The 18434-nt window shown below is 32.6% G+C and overlaps 1 protein-coding gene across 1 annotated transcript in view; it reads right to left on the bottom strand.

The window, feature by feature from the left end:
• The window catches only part of SCFD1 (sec1 family domain containing 1), a 90993-nt gene that overhangs the window by 37981 nt on the left and 34578 nt on the right, over positions 1-18434 (bottom strand). The window contains exons 11-14 of the mRNA XM_004681961.2: positions 14021-14160; positions 10913-11003; positions 10337-10410; positions 9558-9639 (exon numbers count right to left, since the gene is read on the bottom strand). Of these exons, the coding sequence (XP_004682018.1) occupies positions 9558-9639; positions 10337-10410; positions 10913-11003; positions 14021-14160 (387 nt within the window). The remainder of the gene's footprint in view (positions 1-9557; positions 9640-10336; positions 10411-10912; positions 11004-14020; positions 14161-18434) is intronic.

Consider the following 18434-nt stretch of genomic DNA (forward strand, 5'->3'; position numbering starts at 1 on the left):
ACATTAATTGTATAGATTGTGATAATATTTCAGTAATCAATTAAACAAAAATAACTTAGCATTTCAATATACTAATACAGAAGAGAAAGAGTTAAGTAGGTATTTTCCAACTTACATAAGGGAATCTACTTATCTGTTCAACATTTAATACGAGCAAGGCACTTTACTTACAGCTATAACTCTCAAATGCTTTTAAATAGAGGACTTCAGGGCCCTCTTTCCGAAACCAAATCTGCAGAACCCTAAACATTAAATAGATACAAGTGATCCATTAATGTTTTTATAGTGCTTTAATGTTCCAGAGAACTGTGTTCAAAAATTACTTACTTAGATTACCTCATTTAATTCTCTAAACAGTAATCTGAGCTAGGGATTATTAATCTCTCTACTTTAAAGATGAAGAAACAGACACACAGAAATGTAAATTTATTCAAGGTTACCAGAGTAGTAGTAGTAGAAAGTTGAGATCAAATCCAGGCCAGACTCCAATGTACACCACAGATAAAGAGTAGAGAAAATTATATATTCCTCAAGAATAATTTATTGTTTCTTGTGAATATGCTTTATGAAAGAAAGTATATTTTTCAATTAGTACATATTTGATTTTTTGGGCAATAAGCATAATTTATGTGTATGTGGCAGATTATATTGGCCAGAGATATAAATAATACCCATTTTATATCTTTCTCAATTTCCTGAAATAAGGGAAATAGAAAAACAAGTTTTATAACCCTGAGGACTTAAGATCTTATGTAATATTTATGCAAAGGAGGATGCAAGTTGAATAACAACAGTAACAGAGACAACAGACAAATTAAAAAGATAAAGCAAAATAATGTTAACACGAGTAAGTCAATTTTGGTAGTTTTAATATAGATATGAAGGAAAAAATGAGTATTAATACTGTTGAAAATTAAAGGATTATGCATGGAACTCAGAGCCATAATCTCTCAAAAATCCCATTAGTTCCTCCCTTCTAAGGGAGGAACCTGATTTAAAAATAATTGTACTTTCTTCCAATTTTCAGTCATCAGTGGACAGTCAGGTTTGTTTTTCCTTTCTTAGTATACCTCCTCCTAAGCTAAAATGGATTTTACCTATACTTTAAGGGTATGACTTACACTTAAATTGAAGATTGTTTATACTCTAGTCTTGTTTTCTTTTCCCCCCACATTTTTAGTTCCTTCATCTTTTAAGGTGTACTTGGATATCCCTTCCTCTAGAAGGTCAGTACTTTGTACTGCTGTATTGTAATAGTATGTGGTCTGTGTCACTAGAGCAAACTCACTGTGGCAACTTATTTATTATTATCTGCCTTGTATCCTGCCAGATAACTTAAATTGTCCAATATTCAGTTGCTTTGTCTAATATAACAAAACAGCACATTAATATTTTTTTTAATTTATGTGTATATTTCACTGAGTTTCATACAGTGGGTTTGCCAATCTGAAAAATTATGTTGCACAAAACCAGATGACCCATGAAATTATATTTTAAGGTGTTTGTAACATAGATGATTGAAAATATTACTGGAGTACTGGCTTGTGTGAGTTAGAAATCTTTAATAAAATACATCCCTATGACTTATCCTCACTTTGTATAGAGGTGGGAGAGTATAATATCAAGGTGTAGGACCAGATTAAGAGCTTTAATTATCACAAGACTATCAGCCTTACTATCTGATTATTTCATTTTCACATAACATGCATTTTTCTCTCAACCAAGAACACCAAATTTCTAGCATTTCAGACCCAAATCAGTTGATAACTTCTCTGTTATCTAGCTTATATTTCAAGTCCAGCTAGAAAAAGGAACATTAATATACTACGTAAAGAATATGAAATCTTTCCACTCTTGATATTAAGAATTTTATTCTTAAAGAAAACCACTAGATGGCTATAAATTTTGACCCTCCTCCCTTAATCACTCCCATAGCTGCCCTCATTAAATTATATTTTAATACTATATACCCTTGACTTTCATTAAGTTTCTATGTGGGATACATGAATGTAACTAATATTAAGGTATTGCATCATTACATCAATTTATTCTAGTTAATGGATGCCATTTGTAATGATACTGAGGAACACTGTCTAGTATTCTGTTTTCCGCTAAGTTTTTTAAAACTTAATAATTTCTCTTTCTTTTATCTTAGCTGCCAGAAAATTCAAAGCCAAATTTCAAAATTATCGTTATAACTATACAGGAACTAATCTGGGCATTTTATTTCAGTATGAATTTTTATTTTTGTTGCCTTCAATCTGCTTTAAAATAAACAACTTAACCTATAAATTTATTCTATATATTGGCTCTACTAAAACATTAAATTTTGACTAAAGTGATCTAAATGATAAACAATTTTAATGTATGTGTGGTGGTATTTATAGATGACAAATGTTAAAAATACTAACATTAGTAAACTTATTATAATGAAATACTAAAAACTGCCCCATTTATAATATTTCTACAGAAAATAGGTTTCCATGGCATTTGTACTATTATAATCTTATGAAATCTCATAAGTATTTAGCTTTAATTTGTAGGGCCAATATGCTGAGCTCTTAAAAGATCTATCCAGGAGGAGAGGAGCAAATTAAGTCCAAGGTAAGCAAAGGATAAATTAATGAAAATCAGAACAGAAAATAATAAATTCAAAATAAGTCAATAGAGATAATCAGTAGAATCTAAAAGTGATAAACCTCTAACTAGGCTAACTAAGAAGATTCATTTTCCTTTTAAAATGGGAGACTATATCTATTCTGTTAAATTAAGTGATACACAGGTACATACAAAAAGCTTATCCTTCCCTTTAAAATGGGGTGGGAGAAAACCCCACATCACATGTTGATACTATTCAGCCAAGTATTATGATCTGAGGATGCTATGTTTGAGAATAAAAAAACTCCGAAAGGAATTATAGTAGTATCAACCTTATTTAAAGTAGTAACTTCTTGAAATACATGTTATTTTTAATGTGGTTTTAACACTTGGATAACAATCAGGATGTGACTTTATTCACTAAGAACTATCTCTAGAATTATACTTTGTAGATAATCAATAAATACTATAGGAAAGAAAACAATAATGGCACTCTCAGAAGGAGCTAGGTGAAAGGGTATTTTCTTCAGGGAGATATTCTTGGCTTCACTTGATAAAATGGACTGAAATGGAATAAAAATAACAAATGGCATGGCCAAAGACAGGAAGGCAAGTACAAAAAATTCCAGGTTTGTATTCCAGCCCTGCCATTGACAAGGGGACATATTACCTTCCTGAAGATAAATGAGAGGTATCTTGGTAACACAAAGTTTCACAGAATACTAGTTATCAAGTTGGTGATAAGAAATAGTCCTGAAAAGTGTTCTCAAGCTAAGAAGTCAATTAGTAAAATACATGATTTACCAACCACTTTATATTACTTAACACTGCATATCTTTGAGGAGGATGGCAGTTTTATTTCAACCTTACTTGACCAAGGAAGAAGCCTCACTAATTTGTGCACTCAGAACTCTATCCCAAAGACCCTTCTAGCTTCAAAGTCTTGGAGATTCAATAAGGACTCTGGAGCATGAGGGCCAAAAAATAGAGGAATTCAAAGGCTATTCTGATTTTGATATTCTACACAAATTTATTTATTCTCTAGTCCTCATTAGTTAATTTCTACTCTATTTTTTGTGGTGTCATTGTAAGCTACCTCAAGTTCTGTAGAACAAGTAAGTGAAAATACAGGCGATTTACTTAGAAAAAAGTAAACCCATCTGTCCTAAAACATTTTACTCTATCTAAATTCTGACTTTAGTCTGCATTTATCCTACTGCACATTACTTTAAAAGGAAAACCTTTAAGAATCTCCTGAACTTACCCACTCACATATTATGTAGACAATTCTGTTTCTTGCTATTCTGGGTAACTTTAAACCTAAAGCCAAAATTTCACATTATTTAAAATTCATCATTGGCTTTCTCAATGACCTTAACTAAAATCTGTTTTCTTTATAGAATGATTGATTTTAAATAGATGAGCACTAAATTTGGTTTGAATTTTTCACTTAAAAGTGAAAAAAATACAGCATACTGTGCATATAATTTAAGTTTTAACATACATATATATATATATCTGTGAAACCATGAACACAATCCAGGTAATGAATACATAATTTATCATCCATTACAAATATATAATTTGTAATGCCTATCTCTTGATCCTCCAAGATTTTTTTCCCTGCCCATGGGCAAACACTGATCTTGGTCTTAGATTAACGTGTATTTTTTTATAATTTAATGAAAATGTAATCATAGATCATGTTTTTTTTCCTATTCAGACCTTCCACTAATTATTCTGAGAATTGTCTATACAGTAGTATGTTTCAACAGATATCTTCCTTTTATGCTGAAGCATATTTCACTGTATGGATATACCTGTATTTGTTCATCTAACTCACCTGCTGACATTCATGTTGCTTCTAGTTTTGGGGTACAACAAAGTACTATAAACATTCAAGTACAACAGATATATACTTTCATTTATCTTGGGTAAGAGTGAAATGGCTGGATCATATTATATGCTTGTATTTAACATTTTAAGAAATGGAGAAACTATTTTTCAAAATGGAAACTATTTCACATTTTTACTAGCAGTACAAGTTTCTCTGCATCTCTGCAAAAGTGTCATGATTAATCTTTATACTTTTAGACAGTTTAATGGCTACGTAGTAATATTTCATTGTGGTTTTAGTTTGTATTGTCCAGTGATTAGTGATATTGAATTCTGAAGCGAATTTTTAATAGATTAATCAAAATCAAGCCCCCCCCACAAATACTCTGATTTCTAAGTCTAGTAAATTATTTTCCCTTCTGTGATTGGGAGAGTAGACAAGTCAATCTAGTTGGCTTATAAAAGAATGATTAAGAAGATGTGTACTGTGCATATACATTTTAAATAGTATCTTTTAAGACCTAAAATGCACAACTGTCAGTCCTGTTATGGGTTCATGACCTTTTCTTTGAGTTACAGAGGTTCACGGACTGAAATTTTTTTCTTTCTTATATAGACTTCAGCTAATAGGGGTTATCTATGATTTCTAGTATTGGTTTCTTTGAAGTGGAACAATAACAAAAGAGATATTTGTAAAGCAACCTGAATATTGTATTATTTGAGATTTTCCAATCTCATACTACTTTAATAAAAAGCCTTTTTCTTTGAGTCTTTCAACATTGTATAACTTAAGTTTTATGGAAATAAAGTTTTCCTACTTACAGAGGTAGACAAGTCAAACTACAATAATTCTTTGGTATGTAAGAAACTCAACTTGTGATTCATACTAGCATACAGGTGTTAGCATGTCAACAGTGGCCTTAAGCCACCAGATTTTATAGAGGTACTACAGAACATTTGTTAATTTGGTGTGTGGACTAAATGGAGATAAGTGTTTTAATTTTGTAAGCTTTTTTCCCCCTAAAAAAAGATAAAGAGGTGCAACCAAAAAATTATAGTCTTTTGGAAGAGGGGTTGCAGTTAAAACCTTACATTGCTAGGAAGAGCTAAACCTTGTTCAGAGTACAGAACCAAAGTAGCACATGTTTATTTCATCAAGTGATGACTTCAGATGTAAATTAATTTTCTCAAGTAAAAAAAAAAACAACAACAACAAACTGAGAACCAAGCATCTAGCACCAACTAGATCTTCATGCACAATAGCTTACTGACAGATTTATTTATTTTTTGCCCACTGCATTAGGATGGAGCATTCATATACAAGAATTCTTTCTCTCAGGTGGGAGCTCATAATACCATATCTGTATCTTACCTACTATGATTTAAATATAGGCATCTTTCCCTTTTCTTGGATATCTGATGCTCAGGTATATGTAATTCAGTATGACTATATAGGTGGGCTAACTTATAATTACAACGAAGTTTGTCTACAAACTACTTATGTGAAAGCCATTTTTAGGCCATTCTGTAACAATCGGAAGATGGAGAAAGGGTTATTTATATTAACAATGAAAGAACTGGTTAAAAAAAAAAAAGACTACTCAAATGACAATTTACAATTTACCTCAGCCACTAAAATACTTAGAATATCAGTAAACTTAAGTGATATTACCTGCTAAATTGTTGTGAACTGATGTGCTGCTTTTAACTTTCTATCAAAACACTGATTACCGGTTAATTGCTAGGAAATTAACTGGAAATTAATCTACTATTCTGCTCCAGAAAATTTTCCAAGGAAAATATAAGCAGCAGCTATAATCTAAATTTCTTTAAAAAGAAATTTAGAAAAACTGTAATAAAAGACAAATACCTAGAGCACTATTCTGAGATCTCTGCATAAAATACCATAATATTCTTGTTAACAATATTTATTGTTTAGGTAAATTAATATTTACAAGAAGTAAAGTTCAGACAGTCAATAAACTCTGATGAAAAGAGTAACAGAACATGGAGCAAAATACTTCTCTAATAGTAACATTATTTACAGAGGGAGCTTTATAACAGTAAAGGTACAGATAAATGCCACTTAAAAGTATTATAAAGCCAAATTTAATAGTTATGGACAACTACGAAGAAATTTTGTCAGTAAGAATAGTGAGAAATAATAGAACAGTGTATGTGTTAGTTTTGACAAGAGAACAACACTTAAGATGGTCAAACATTACAAAAACTTAAGTTTTCTATACTATTAGAACTTCTTAAATATCAAGCCAACTTAAAAAAATTTTTTTTTCACCAATCTAACTTTTTTAAGCACTTATTTATGCATACAAGAGCTGGAGTGTAGGCCAGCAGTGCAGGGGATAAGAGGATTCACCAGAGATAGTGTGAGGAGCAGAACAGGCAGACTGAAATACACTGCTGAAGGGAGCAGCATGCAAGGCAGGAGAGGCCTGCTGCACCATGTGGGTTTGCTCCTTGTCTGGGGATCAAACTCATGCTCTAGTGGCTGGCAGATAGCTTGACAGAACCGAGACTTAACCCCTTGTGCCACCAGGGAGGCTCTATCAAGAAAACTCTTAAAATTATGTGATTTATTATATACAACTATAATTTATATATGAGTGTTTACGATCAGTATGCTCCTGCAGCAAATCATCTGATAAAAACCTTCTCATGGCCCTCCCTGGTGGCGCAGTGGGTTAAAGCACAGCACTGAGAATCTAAAGCCGCTTCCGCATGAGTTCAATTCCCGCCTGCCCCGGAGGTGACCACATGGCGTGGCAGACCTCTCCTGACCCGCCCGCTGCTCCCCTCAGCAGTGTACTTCGTCGATCTGCCTGTTCTGCTCCCCACTCTGTCTCTGGTGAAGCCTCTCGCCGCCCCTGAGCCTCTGGTCTGTACCCCAGTTCTGTATGCACAAATAAATAAATCTTAAAAAAAAAAAAAAAAAAAAAAAAAACCTTCTCATATTATGCTTCCTAAAACAACCAATATGAGTGTGTACTGTATCTTATACTACTTTCCCTCTCAAAGTGCATATGTCTTTTATAGCAGTCTCATTAGATCACCTCCTGTAAGGAAAGGGTAATGTCTTTTGAATTAAGGCAAAATAATTATTCCAAATGTATACTTTTTACATATAAACACCTAACACCTTGAATGACTAATCAATTTCTTAGCATAAGATGCTTGACCAGAGAGCAGTTCTGGAATAGCTTCTTTTATATACAGCCAAGTGATCAAGTCTTGAAATAGTATTTTATCTAAGGCAGATGGCCTTTGTTAGCACAGATTCTGAAAAACTCAAAATCATTACTTCAAAATTATAAGTAAGAATCATAAAGAATTCCACAGGCAGATTTTCCCCTATAAAACATGTTTAACTAGATAGCTATATAGTCATGTACCAGCTCTACATTTACTTCCAGAATTCACCAATCCCTTATATACCTCATCCATTTGTCTTTAAGATACAAATAAGTCATGAATTTTCAATGACTTCTGATTCTAAATTTCTTTAAAAAATTCTTTTAATCTAGGGATTTTTATTCCTCCATATGTGCATTTGATCCCATAGGTATAACAACTGATTATTTTGAATACACATTTCAGTTAGGAAGGCGTTGACTTCGGCCATTTTTCTGGTTTTATGATTGTGAGAACTAAGGTTGGAAAGTAAAATGCAAGAAATAATAAACTTTCAATTAAAAAAACTGTCAAAGAAATCCACAGAACAGCGTAATCTCAAAGCATACAAAGGACTATGAACAACTACTACAATTTCTTAGAATTTGTTTTTGATTGTCATTTATTTTGCAGATGGCACCTACTATACGTCTGACACACAGGAAATACTCAAAAAATTTAATGGCTCATAAAATACTTATTACATAATTATAGTTTTAACAGATATAAACCAGAAACTATACTTTGTTTTAGTGCAACCACTTTTTGTGTAGCTTTTTATTTTAGATTTGGTCTTCAAAATTAGCCCTGTAAGCAAAGAAAACCTTTTCTTTCCTAATGAAGGAAATTCTTAATATAGCTCTCCATTATAATCCACTTGTTTATATATATATATATATATATATATATATATTATCTCTATAGAAGACAATGACCTCAGGTAAACAAATCTGAGTTACCATTTCTACTTTGTAGGAATATTATATATCTAAAGGAAAGTATCAGTGAAATTGTCTATATAGGCACAATTATGCTTCTATTGCTATGGCTACATGAAAACAGCAAGTATAACAAGACATGGAACAAAAAAGGTTGTCAGAGTAAAATTTTCAGGTTAAATTCTATGGTGCATAATATCTTTGTCTATCATATTGATTTCTGTCTAAGGCTCTACGACTTTTTAAATAAAAAGAAAAAAGTTTAAGTCCTTTGTTCACAAATTAAGATATTATCAATATCTTTGGTAGGCAGCAAGCATATTTACCTTTTTACAATGCTTTTTCAAATGGAAGGATGGGTCAGTAATAACCACATCCTAATGTAAGATCAACCTGCTAGTGGAATTCAGCTTCATGTTCAGTGAGTAAATGAACACAAAACTGGAAACTGTTTAAACAAATATGGGTTAACTATGTAATAAAGTACTGAGAGAAAAAAACTATAAAACGCAGAGGATCTAGCTTACTTGATTCGAAATCACAGTACTAGGAGAAAGAAGCTTTTCAGTGCTAACAAGAAGTTAGTACTAATTAAAAAGTTCATAGCCATATTACATAATGTTGTAAAGCTATTAATGGATATTTTAGCTCATACCAAGTAAAAGGAATACCTAAATCTGCCATTGATGGTTAGATACACATCTGCTTTTAAGAGAGTACTACATGTAGAGACAGTATTGAAGTAGTGCAACAATATAAGTAATAGAAAGTTTGACTTCTATTTACTTTCAGGTGTGACTTTGAGCAAATTATTATCCTCTATCAGATCTTAAGTTTTCTCATTTGCAAAACTGAAGGTAACAATGCTGCTTTCAGTAATTATATCTAATTTTATGTAAGAGGGCTTAATAGGATAATAAATATGAAGTCATTTTACAAAGCATAAAATCTTCATGAATACAAGCTCTACTACAGAGGGCACGGGATAAAATTTACCTTTATATGTTCTAAAACAGCAGTGGCAACATTTGTATGTAGATCAATAAGTCTTTTTTTTTCAAGGAGTTCTGGCAAAGAACTGTAATTATCAAAAATTTGAAAGTCAGATGATAAATTTTCTAATAAGTTTTTAAATAATAGTATCCACATCTAAGTGTTTCCTCTAAAGAAATTTAGAACAGTAAACAGTAACTAAATTGACAAATTTAAAACACTCTACTATATTTTATGTATAGGCTTGAACACATACAGAATTTACTACTGTAATAAAGGTGAAATGCATCTTAAAATATGTCCCCCAAATATCAAGCCTACCATTCCGTTTTATGATTTAAAACTTTGGAGGTTTTGATAAAAATCAGATTACTGGGAATATGATTTTTACCTGTATTTCTAAGTGTTTCCTCTCTTAGTTGTATTTAAAGTGTCGAAAAGAAATTGCCTAACATTCATAATAAAGCAATATAACAATGATAAAATTAGCAACTTTATCATTAACATTATATTGGCAAAAGTATCACCACTACCCATTTTGACAAGTAAAGAAGCAAATGATTTGATATATAAAAGGTGGAACTGAAAAGAGTTTGGACATACTAAAATCACAAGTTAGTACTTTAAACTGAAGATATGTGTTATTATAAGTTAGTACTTTAAACTTGAAGATATGTGTTGTTATTAACTGTTTCCTATTATTAAAAACACTGACCAATATTTTAACTTTCCAAATAAATCTTACTAACAAAAGAATTAAGGAGAATCTACTGCTTACTTACCTAACAGCTGATGTTAGCTTAGCAGTATTGTCAGAAAGCATGCTTATGGCTCCTTCATCTTCACCTTCTAGTCCCTGGAAAGGGAGAAAAAGAACCATTAAGTAACAACTCAAAAATCCCAGGCCTAAGCAATATCATCTGTAAGATCACTGACAAACAGGTAGATTTGGTCACGCAGAATAATAATTCTCCTTTAAGGAGCAAGTATATGCATTTTTGAAAATTACAGAAAAGTTTTGAAAAGGGGATGAGTTGGCATATTCATATAAATTAAGAGGCACAGAGACTTTCTGCAGGTAATGTACTACTTAATAGGAGGGTTGAAATTGATGTTAAGTGAAAAATACTATACATCTAAAATGAAGCCATACACATCATTTCTCGAATCCTCAATTCTTATTATTCTTAAAACTTTTCATGCCTTTTGTATTTAATTTCTTTTTGAAAAAGATTTTATATAAATTGAGATTTTCTGTCATAAATGATCTTGAATTTTTATGAGAAAAAAAAAAGACATTCTCTTTCTGAATGTCCTTCTGCTTCCCTATAATTCTAAGAAAGCAAACAGAATCTTACCATAATGCTTTTAAGTCGCTTGACCTCATCTTCCTGAGCTCGGTAAGATTCTAGTTCTTGCTGAACTGATTCTGCAACTTCTGGGAATGGACTGAAACAGTATTACACAAGAGCAACTATGAGCATGATAGAAAAAGAATTTTATGTGAGGTTGTTATTTAAATGCACTTTTAGTATCTGAATATGTCATATATGTAAATAGGCAGAAAACATTTGACAGAAATACAAATACATCCTTGTGACATCTATTTATGCTATATTGTTTACATCTCAATACTTACACATCTGAAGTTTTTATTCTTTTCATTAACCACTATCATATCCCCTGCACTGATTTACTGTTAGAAAAAGTAAAATGTTTGTGACTAAAAAACACAGAAGTCATGGTATATTAAATACCAATTATTACCACCTAAATTAGTATTTAATGTTAGAGTTCATGCAACTACCAAGATGGCATTTCAAAAAAAAAATATATGCAAGAAATTGTGAAAAACAAATCTTATGACTGTAAACTTAATATTCAAACTGTGGTAAAAATAGAATATAGATCATATTTTTTGTTGGTGTAATTATGATACCTTCTTCCAGGCAAGTACAGTTTAGCAATAATTTAAATAGACTTCAGACACAACTGATTTATAGTAATTGAGCAGCTTGATGCAGAAGTGTCATGCTATCTTAATCTTCAACAATTCTAGATGAATTTATGTTGACCTTGAAATGATTCTTAATGTGGATATTTTTTAGTCTACAGTGCTAGGGGAGGCCAGTTTTTTTTTTTTTTTTTCCTGAAAGAAAGAAACACTATGTCTCTGAGCACTGCAATGAAAATTTTCTCCTCTTCCTCAGCCCTGACCCTTGATAAACTTTAGTGATGGTCAGTGCAGATCATCCAGTTCATCTAATGGAGATTAACAGAGATGACAGAATTGCTGAAAGGATTATTAGGAATACAGTGGCTTTCTATATGACAACTATAAGCACTAACCACATCTCCAGTAGAGTCTATGTTAGCAGATAACATTGAGGTCTCAACCCTGCACTGGGGAGTCCAGATGCTTTTATTCCATTTAATTACAATGGGACCTACTTTTTTTTTTTTTATAAAAAAAAAAAGGATTTATTTATTATTTTGCCTACAGAACTGGGGAACAGGCCTGAGGTACAGGGGCAGTGAGAGGATTCACCAGAGAAATGGGGAACAGAACAGGCCTACTGATAAAGTACACTGCTGAGGGGAGCAGTGGGAGGGTCAGGAGAAGTCTCCCATGCCATGTGGATCACCTCTAGGATGGGGACTGAATTCATGCTGAAGTGGCTTTAGCTTCTTAATGCTATGCTTTAACTTGCTGCGCCACCAGGGAGGGCCAGAACCTACTTTTATTGGCAAATTTTTACCCTGTCAGGTTCCTAATGTCATCTATAACACGTGCTAGTTGAATCAGACAACCCTTTAAAATATCCAGTAGCTTCAGTTCTCAGCGTTAATGGATAATAGTAACTGTTTACCGTTATTGAGTGCTTTTTGAATGCCAAACAGCTTGTGAAGAATTTGTCTCTATTCTCTCATATAATCCTGACTACAGTCTTGTTGAGGAGCACATGCTCAACAGCTAAAACCAGGGACTTTGGGGCCTGTAAGTAATGAGTTCTGTTCCTTGGGTTTTACCAATGAAAACTGGTTGACTTTGGGAAACTTTTTTATATTATCTCATTTTATCTTCTTCATATTTGTCTGAAATGGGCCAATATGAAAATTATCAACTCCATGTTTCCACAAATGAGGAAATTGAAGTACAGAGAAACTTTACTTGTTTAATTTTGCTATTCTCATGTCTTTGTGCCCACAATATATTGTAGCATAACAGAGTGAGGGCTGTTCAGGGCTATTCCTACTTACAAATGAAAATTTAATGTTATTATTCAACTGACCCCCTCAGAATGTTCTTAAATATGTGTTTTAAAACAATACTGAAAATTTCTATATCTGAAGAGTTAGTTCTAATGTTTTTTTTTTTTTTCTATTTGGGAATGTCAATTTTTAAAATTTTAAATACTTTGAATTTTATATTAATAATGTAAAAGTAGTTTATCATTCTAAAAGGTAATATTAAACTGTAGCATTCCAAAGAGAAGGAAATTATTTTAAATATATGGAAAAGAGTATCTAATTGTCATAGTCAGATAAAGGAAGATAGTTGACTTTTCTCTGCAGAAAAAGAAAAAAAGTGATTTGTTTTAGCAATGTAATTTTCTAGGTTGAAAATGATATATATATATATCTATATAAATACATAAATATAAAATAAATATATATAAATAACAAACAAAAATCCTGTCATGTTGAACCAGGTCTATGTTCTCTTTGAACATAAATTAGGCCAATAAAGAACATCCATGTCAAGGACATGGGTATGGATAAAAAAGTAACACCTGAAATATTAAAACTGATAATACAGTCTCATAATTGTTGACAAGTAATATTCTATTCATCTCATAGGAATGAAATTCCTGTGGTCTAGCAGTTGGGATTCACCACTGTCATTTCAGAGGAATTTCTGTTTGCTTAAAATGATTTTTCTGGTCATATGGCTTCTACATAACATTTCAAAAAGTTACCAAACCCATAAAAGACCTAAAATTTAAGGGTACATAGCAACACATGGTTAATTATGATATACTTAGAATAAATCTCTGGTATTTTGGCTTAACTGCTCTCTATAGAGATCTAAAACTGGGTTTGTATGAGGACATGCATGGAACAAAAAGGGCAAGCAACATTCCAGTTTTTCTCTATCATAGAAACTCTTTTTTAATCAAAGGCAACTGTCTTACAAAGTGCTAGAGGGGAGAAAACAAAATTTACAAAGACTATATATATAAATGCAAAAAAAAATATATGGTTTGAACTTAATAGAAAGGAAAGCAGACCCTGCAAAACAACTAGTAAAATACAACCTAGAAATCATGAGGAAGTCAAGCAATAGAGATACATAGTTCTAGAGAAGTTATAGAACTCCTACTCATTGTATGAAGATGTCAGGTAACATCTTCATTTTTTTCTAAGGGGTGACTCTTTCATTTACTGATATTTTTCTTCCTTACCTTCCTTTATGTCTCTGCCAGAATTTATCAACTGGAGTTAAATCGTAGGATTTCTTGTTTTTTCTCTTTGGCCTAGCACCAGCTGGAGAATTTTCCACTCCTGAAGATTCTTCCAAATTAACTCTGTTTAAGTGAAAGTCCTGGGAAAAAGTAATGCTGTTTTGAACTAAGTTTTCTGAATATAAGAACCATACATTTCAAACAATCCAGAAAATTAACAGATTTTGACTTTCTTTTCCAAATATAATTCTAAAATTTAAAAATCTGGCAAAACTTTCTTTCTCACAAATGGTACTTTTAATTATATATTTTAATTCAAGTAAATGTATGATAAAATTTCAAATATGTAAAAATTAAAGTTCTTATGATCTTTCTAGAAAACTATTTTTGCATGCCATTATACACACAGGATTATATTTTATAATTATAAAGAACAGGATTATATTTTACATATTTCATACCTTACTTTTTCAAACCTAGTATGTTTTTGAGCTTTTATTCTATCTGTACATGTACATCTACCTCATAGTTTTGTCACTATTCATTTAACCAGTTGTCTTGAAGTTTACTTGTTTCTGGTAAGAAAAAAAAAAATTCATGTCTGTCACACTGGAGTTAATGTTGTATTTCAACCTGTTAATATTATGTATTCCATACAGTCTCCTCATATTACCACTAGATAAACATATTAGTAACCTTATTTAACTCCTCTCATTCCCCTATCAGGACCCCATTTTGCAGAACAAATCTTCTATGTAGGAGGAAAACTTTTCTTTTTAAAATGATAAGAGAAACAGCTAAGAAAACTGATACTAAAGAAGAGAAATATTTTGAAATAGTTCAGCTTCACTAGAGCTTCTAGTGAAGAAATTCCAGAGATGACACAGCTCAGTTAAAATACTTTGTTAGCAAAATTACTGCTTTAAAAATAATAGAGCAGCCCTCCCTGGTGGCACAGCGGGTTAAAGCACAGCACTAGGGGGCTGAAGCCACTTCCGCATGAGTTCGATTCCTGCCTGCCCCTGGAGGTGACCACATGGTGTGGCAGACCTTTCTTGACCCGTCCGCTGCTCCCCTCAGCAGTGTACTTCCTTGATCTGTCTGTTCTGCTCCCCACTCTGTCTATGGTGAAGCCTCTCACTGCCCCTGAGCCTCCGGTCTGTATCCCAGTTCTGTATGCACAAATAAATTAAAAAAAATAATAATAGAGCATATTTTAAAAAAAGATACCTGGACCATGTTTATTCCTGCCTTATTTACAATTGGAAAGACATGGAAACAGCCCAAATGCCCAAAAGTGGGTGACTGGATTTAAAAGATGTGGTACATATACACAATGAAATATTAATCAGCCACCAAAAAAAGGAGAAATACATGTCTTTTGCAGCAACATGGATGGAGCTGGAGAAGATCATATTTAGTGCAATAAACCAGAAAGAAAAGGAAAAAATACCAGATGGTTTCACTCATAATAGGAGTATAACAGACCAGGTGAGAAAATAAGAATAATAACGAACTGCAGCTATAGGCCAAAGACATTTTATGGGGGTGGAGTGGAGAATGCACTGGACTATGGTGATGGCATAGGGTGATTTGGTGATGGGAAGCCCATGGGGATTACAACTGAGATGGAAAAATGCACAAAAATGATATAAAAATAAACTATAATATATAAAAAAATAGTAGAGCATATTCTTATTGAAGTACTGATGGGATAGTTAAGTGAAAATACAAAATGATAAAGGACTAAAGATGTTGTATTTTGAGGGGGAGAGGGAAGGGCAGAAAGAACATTTTCATTACCTGTATGATAGGCAGAAAATGAGAAATAATTTGAGTCTCCAAATTGGGAAATTAGAACATTCTGTGCTATATTCAACCAGGTTACAAAGGCTGAACATTTATATGCAAATAAAAGACAACAGAATTGGTTTTAACATGATGGAATCTAATCTGTCTCCATCGACAGTCACATTTTCCTGATTAAAAGAGTGGACAATGGTGCCCCAAATCAACAGATATAAGTAAATCCCATTTGGAAGTGCTAAAAACTTTGATAATTCTTTATAGCAATTTTGTTTTCTTTTCTCTAGTTAATTAAAGCACACAAATAGAGCACAAAAAAACTAATGTTAACAAAATTGTTTTTGGATTATCTAAGTGACAACTACTTATGCAGAACTAAGATTTACATTTATACAAGGGAAAAAGTCAAGTAAAAAAAAATAACTTATTTTGTCGTAGAATTGAGTTAAATCTGATGAAGTCTCTAAATCCATCAGTTTAAGTATTACAGGAAATACTACTGATACTAACATGTCATTTTGTACCCCCAAAACTTACAATTAACCAGATGCAGAAATGTAGAAGACTTTCGAAAAACAACCCAACTCCTTCATCCAAAAAGGGTAATAGTAATGAGACTTAGAAGAGAAAAATTTTTGCAAATTGAGAAATTTAAAGAGTATCAACCAAAGCAAGGGATACTGTTTAGATCTGTACTCTAACAAACATTGTAAAATGCATCTTTGGGAGTATTAGGAAATTGACTATAATACAATTAGCTGGTATTAGCTTTTGACAAAGAATAATTCTTAATTGTTACATATGATAAAAATATGGCATGTGGATTTTTTTTAAGAGACATGCTAAAAGTATTTACATTTAAGATCATATAAAGCTGGGATAATATGCTCAAGACATACCCTGCTTGGGAAGCTGAACAACAAAAAGAGTAAATATAGTATTCTCTTTGTGTTTTTATAGGAAATATTCCCTCGTAAAATTGTTATTACTGTATTCATAACAAAGATACAAGCTTTAAAATAAAACTTAGAATTGTTTGCTTTTTGCCATAGAAATTATGAAAGTATGCATTGAGATGAGGTCTAATCACCCCATCTCATGGGTGATGAGGAAGAGTTCCTGTCTTGTCTATCCTCATTGGACAAGAAAGAAATACAATGAAAAAAAAAAAAAAAAACCCAAAACTGATATATAAAGTTTGGTTTAGACTGTGTAGGACAACCTAACTAACCTAACTCAGGCAAAAGTATTCTATACAAATTCTATGATACCAGGGACACATTGATAAGCATGTTCATTCTAACTAGAGTTGCTTATAACTCTAGGAACTATGAACTAGAAAACCACCACAGATTGTGATCAACATGCATTTAAAAAAAATTATTTATGCATACAGAACTAGGGTACAGGCCAGAGGTGCAGGGGTGGTGAGAGGATTCATCAGAGACAGTAGGGAGTAGAATAGGCCGACTGATGAAGTACACTGCTGAGGGGAGCAGTGGGAGGGTCACAAGAGGTCTGCTACACTATGTGGGTCAACTGCGGGGTGGGGATTGCACTCATGCTGAAGTGGCTTTAGTTTCTTAGTGTTGTGCTTTAACCTGCTGCGCCACAAGGGAAGGCCCCAACATGCATATGTTTTTACCAGTCTCCACATGATGCCAAGCACAGAAGCATTTTATTGAAATCTCTAAACTAGTAAAGAATTTCAGTCTTAATGATCTTAATGATTTAGAAATAACACTGTTCAACAAGAGTAATCACACTAGCACCATGTGCTTAGATCTGCAATGTGAAGTGTGAACTGACATTGTGTGTTTTTTTAAAGATTTATTTATTTATGCATATAAGAACTGGGGTGGCAGGCCAGAGGTGTGGAAGGGTGAGAGGATTCATCAGAGACAGAGTTGGGAGCAGAGCAGGCAGATGTACTGAAATACACTGCTGATGGGAGCAGTGGGTAAGACAGAAGAGGTCTGTTGCATCATGGGTCAGCTCCCTGGCTGGCTGGGGATCAAAATTGTTTTGCAGTGACTAGAGATAGCTTGATAATGCTGAGAACTAACCCCTTGGTGGTACCAGGGAGGCTCTGAATTGACATGTGATTTAGGTATAAAATATCAAATTTTAGAGACTTATTATATAAAAAGAAAATAAAAATATTCAACTCAAAAATCTAGGAATCTTCTCAACTGGCTTCTTTCTCTCTTTTTTTTTTATAACAGTTTATTTTTACATCATTTTGTACATTTTTTTTTCCATCTAAATTGTAATCCCCACGGGTTTCCCATCACCAAGTTCAACTGGTTTCTATTAGAACTCCTAATTGGATTTTGACTTGATTGAATTTCTAAACTCTTCTTTAATTGTTTTCACAGAAATTGCTTACCTGAGGTAGGTTTAGCTATTGGATCCACCTACAAGAAAACCTCTAGAAATCAGACACAGTTGTTGAATTGAACCAATCAGGACAGAGAGAATGGTTCTATGAACTAATATCTAAAACTCTGAATTGTAGAACTTCCTGAGAAGTTTCAAAAGTGGTCCCAAACTGGAGCAAAAATCTGCCATCTCAATACATGTCTTTGGCAAGAGGGTTATGTCAGGG

The sequence above is a fragment of the Condylura cristata genome, unplaced genomic scaffold (assembly GCF_000260355.1).
Source record: "Condylura cristata isolate star-nosed mole 26May11 unplaced genomic scaffold, ConCri1.0 scaffold00013, whole genome shotgun sequence".
Lineage (NCBI taxonomy): Eukaryota > Metazoa > Chordata > Mammalia > Eulipotyphla > Talpidae > Condylura > Condylura cristata.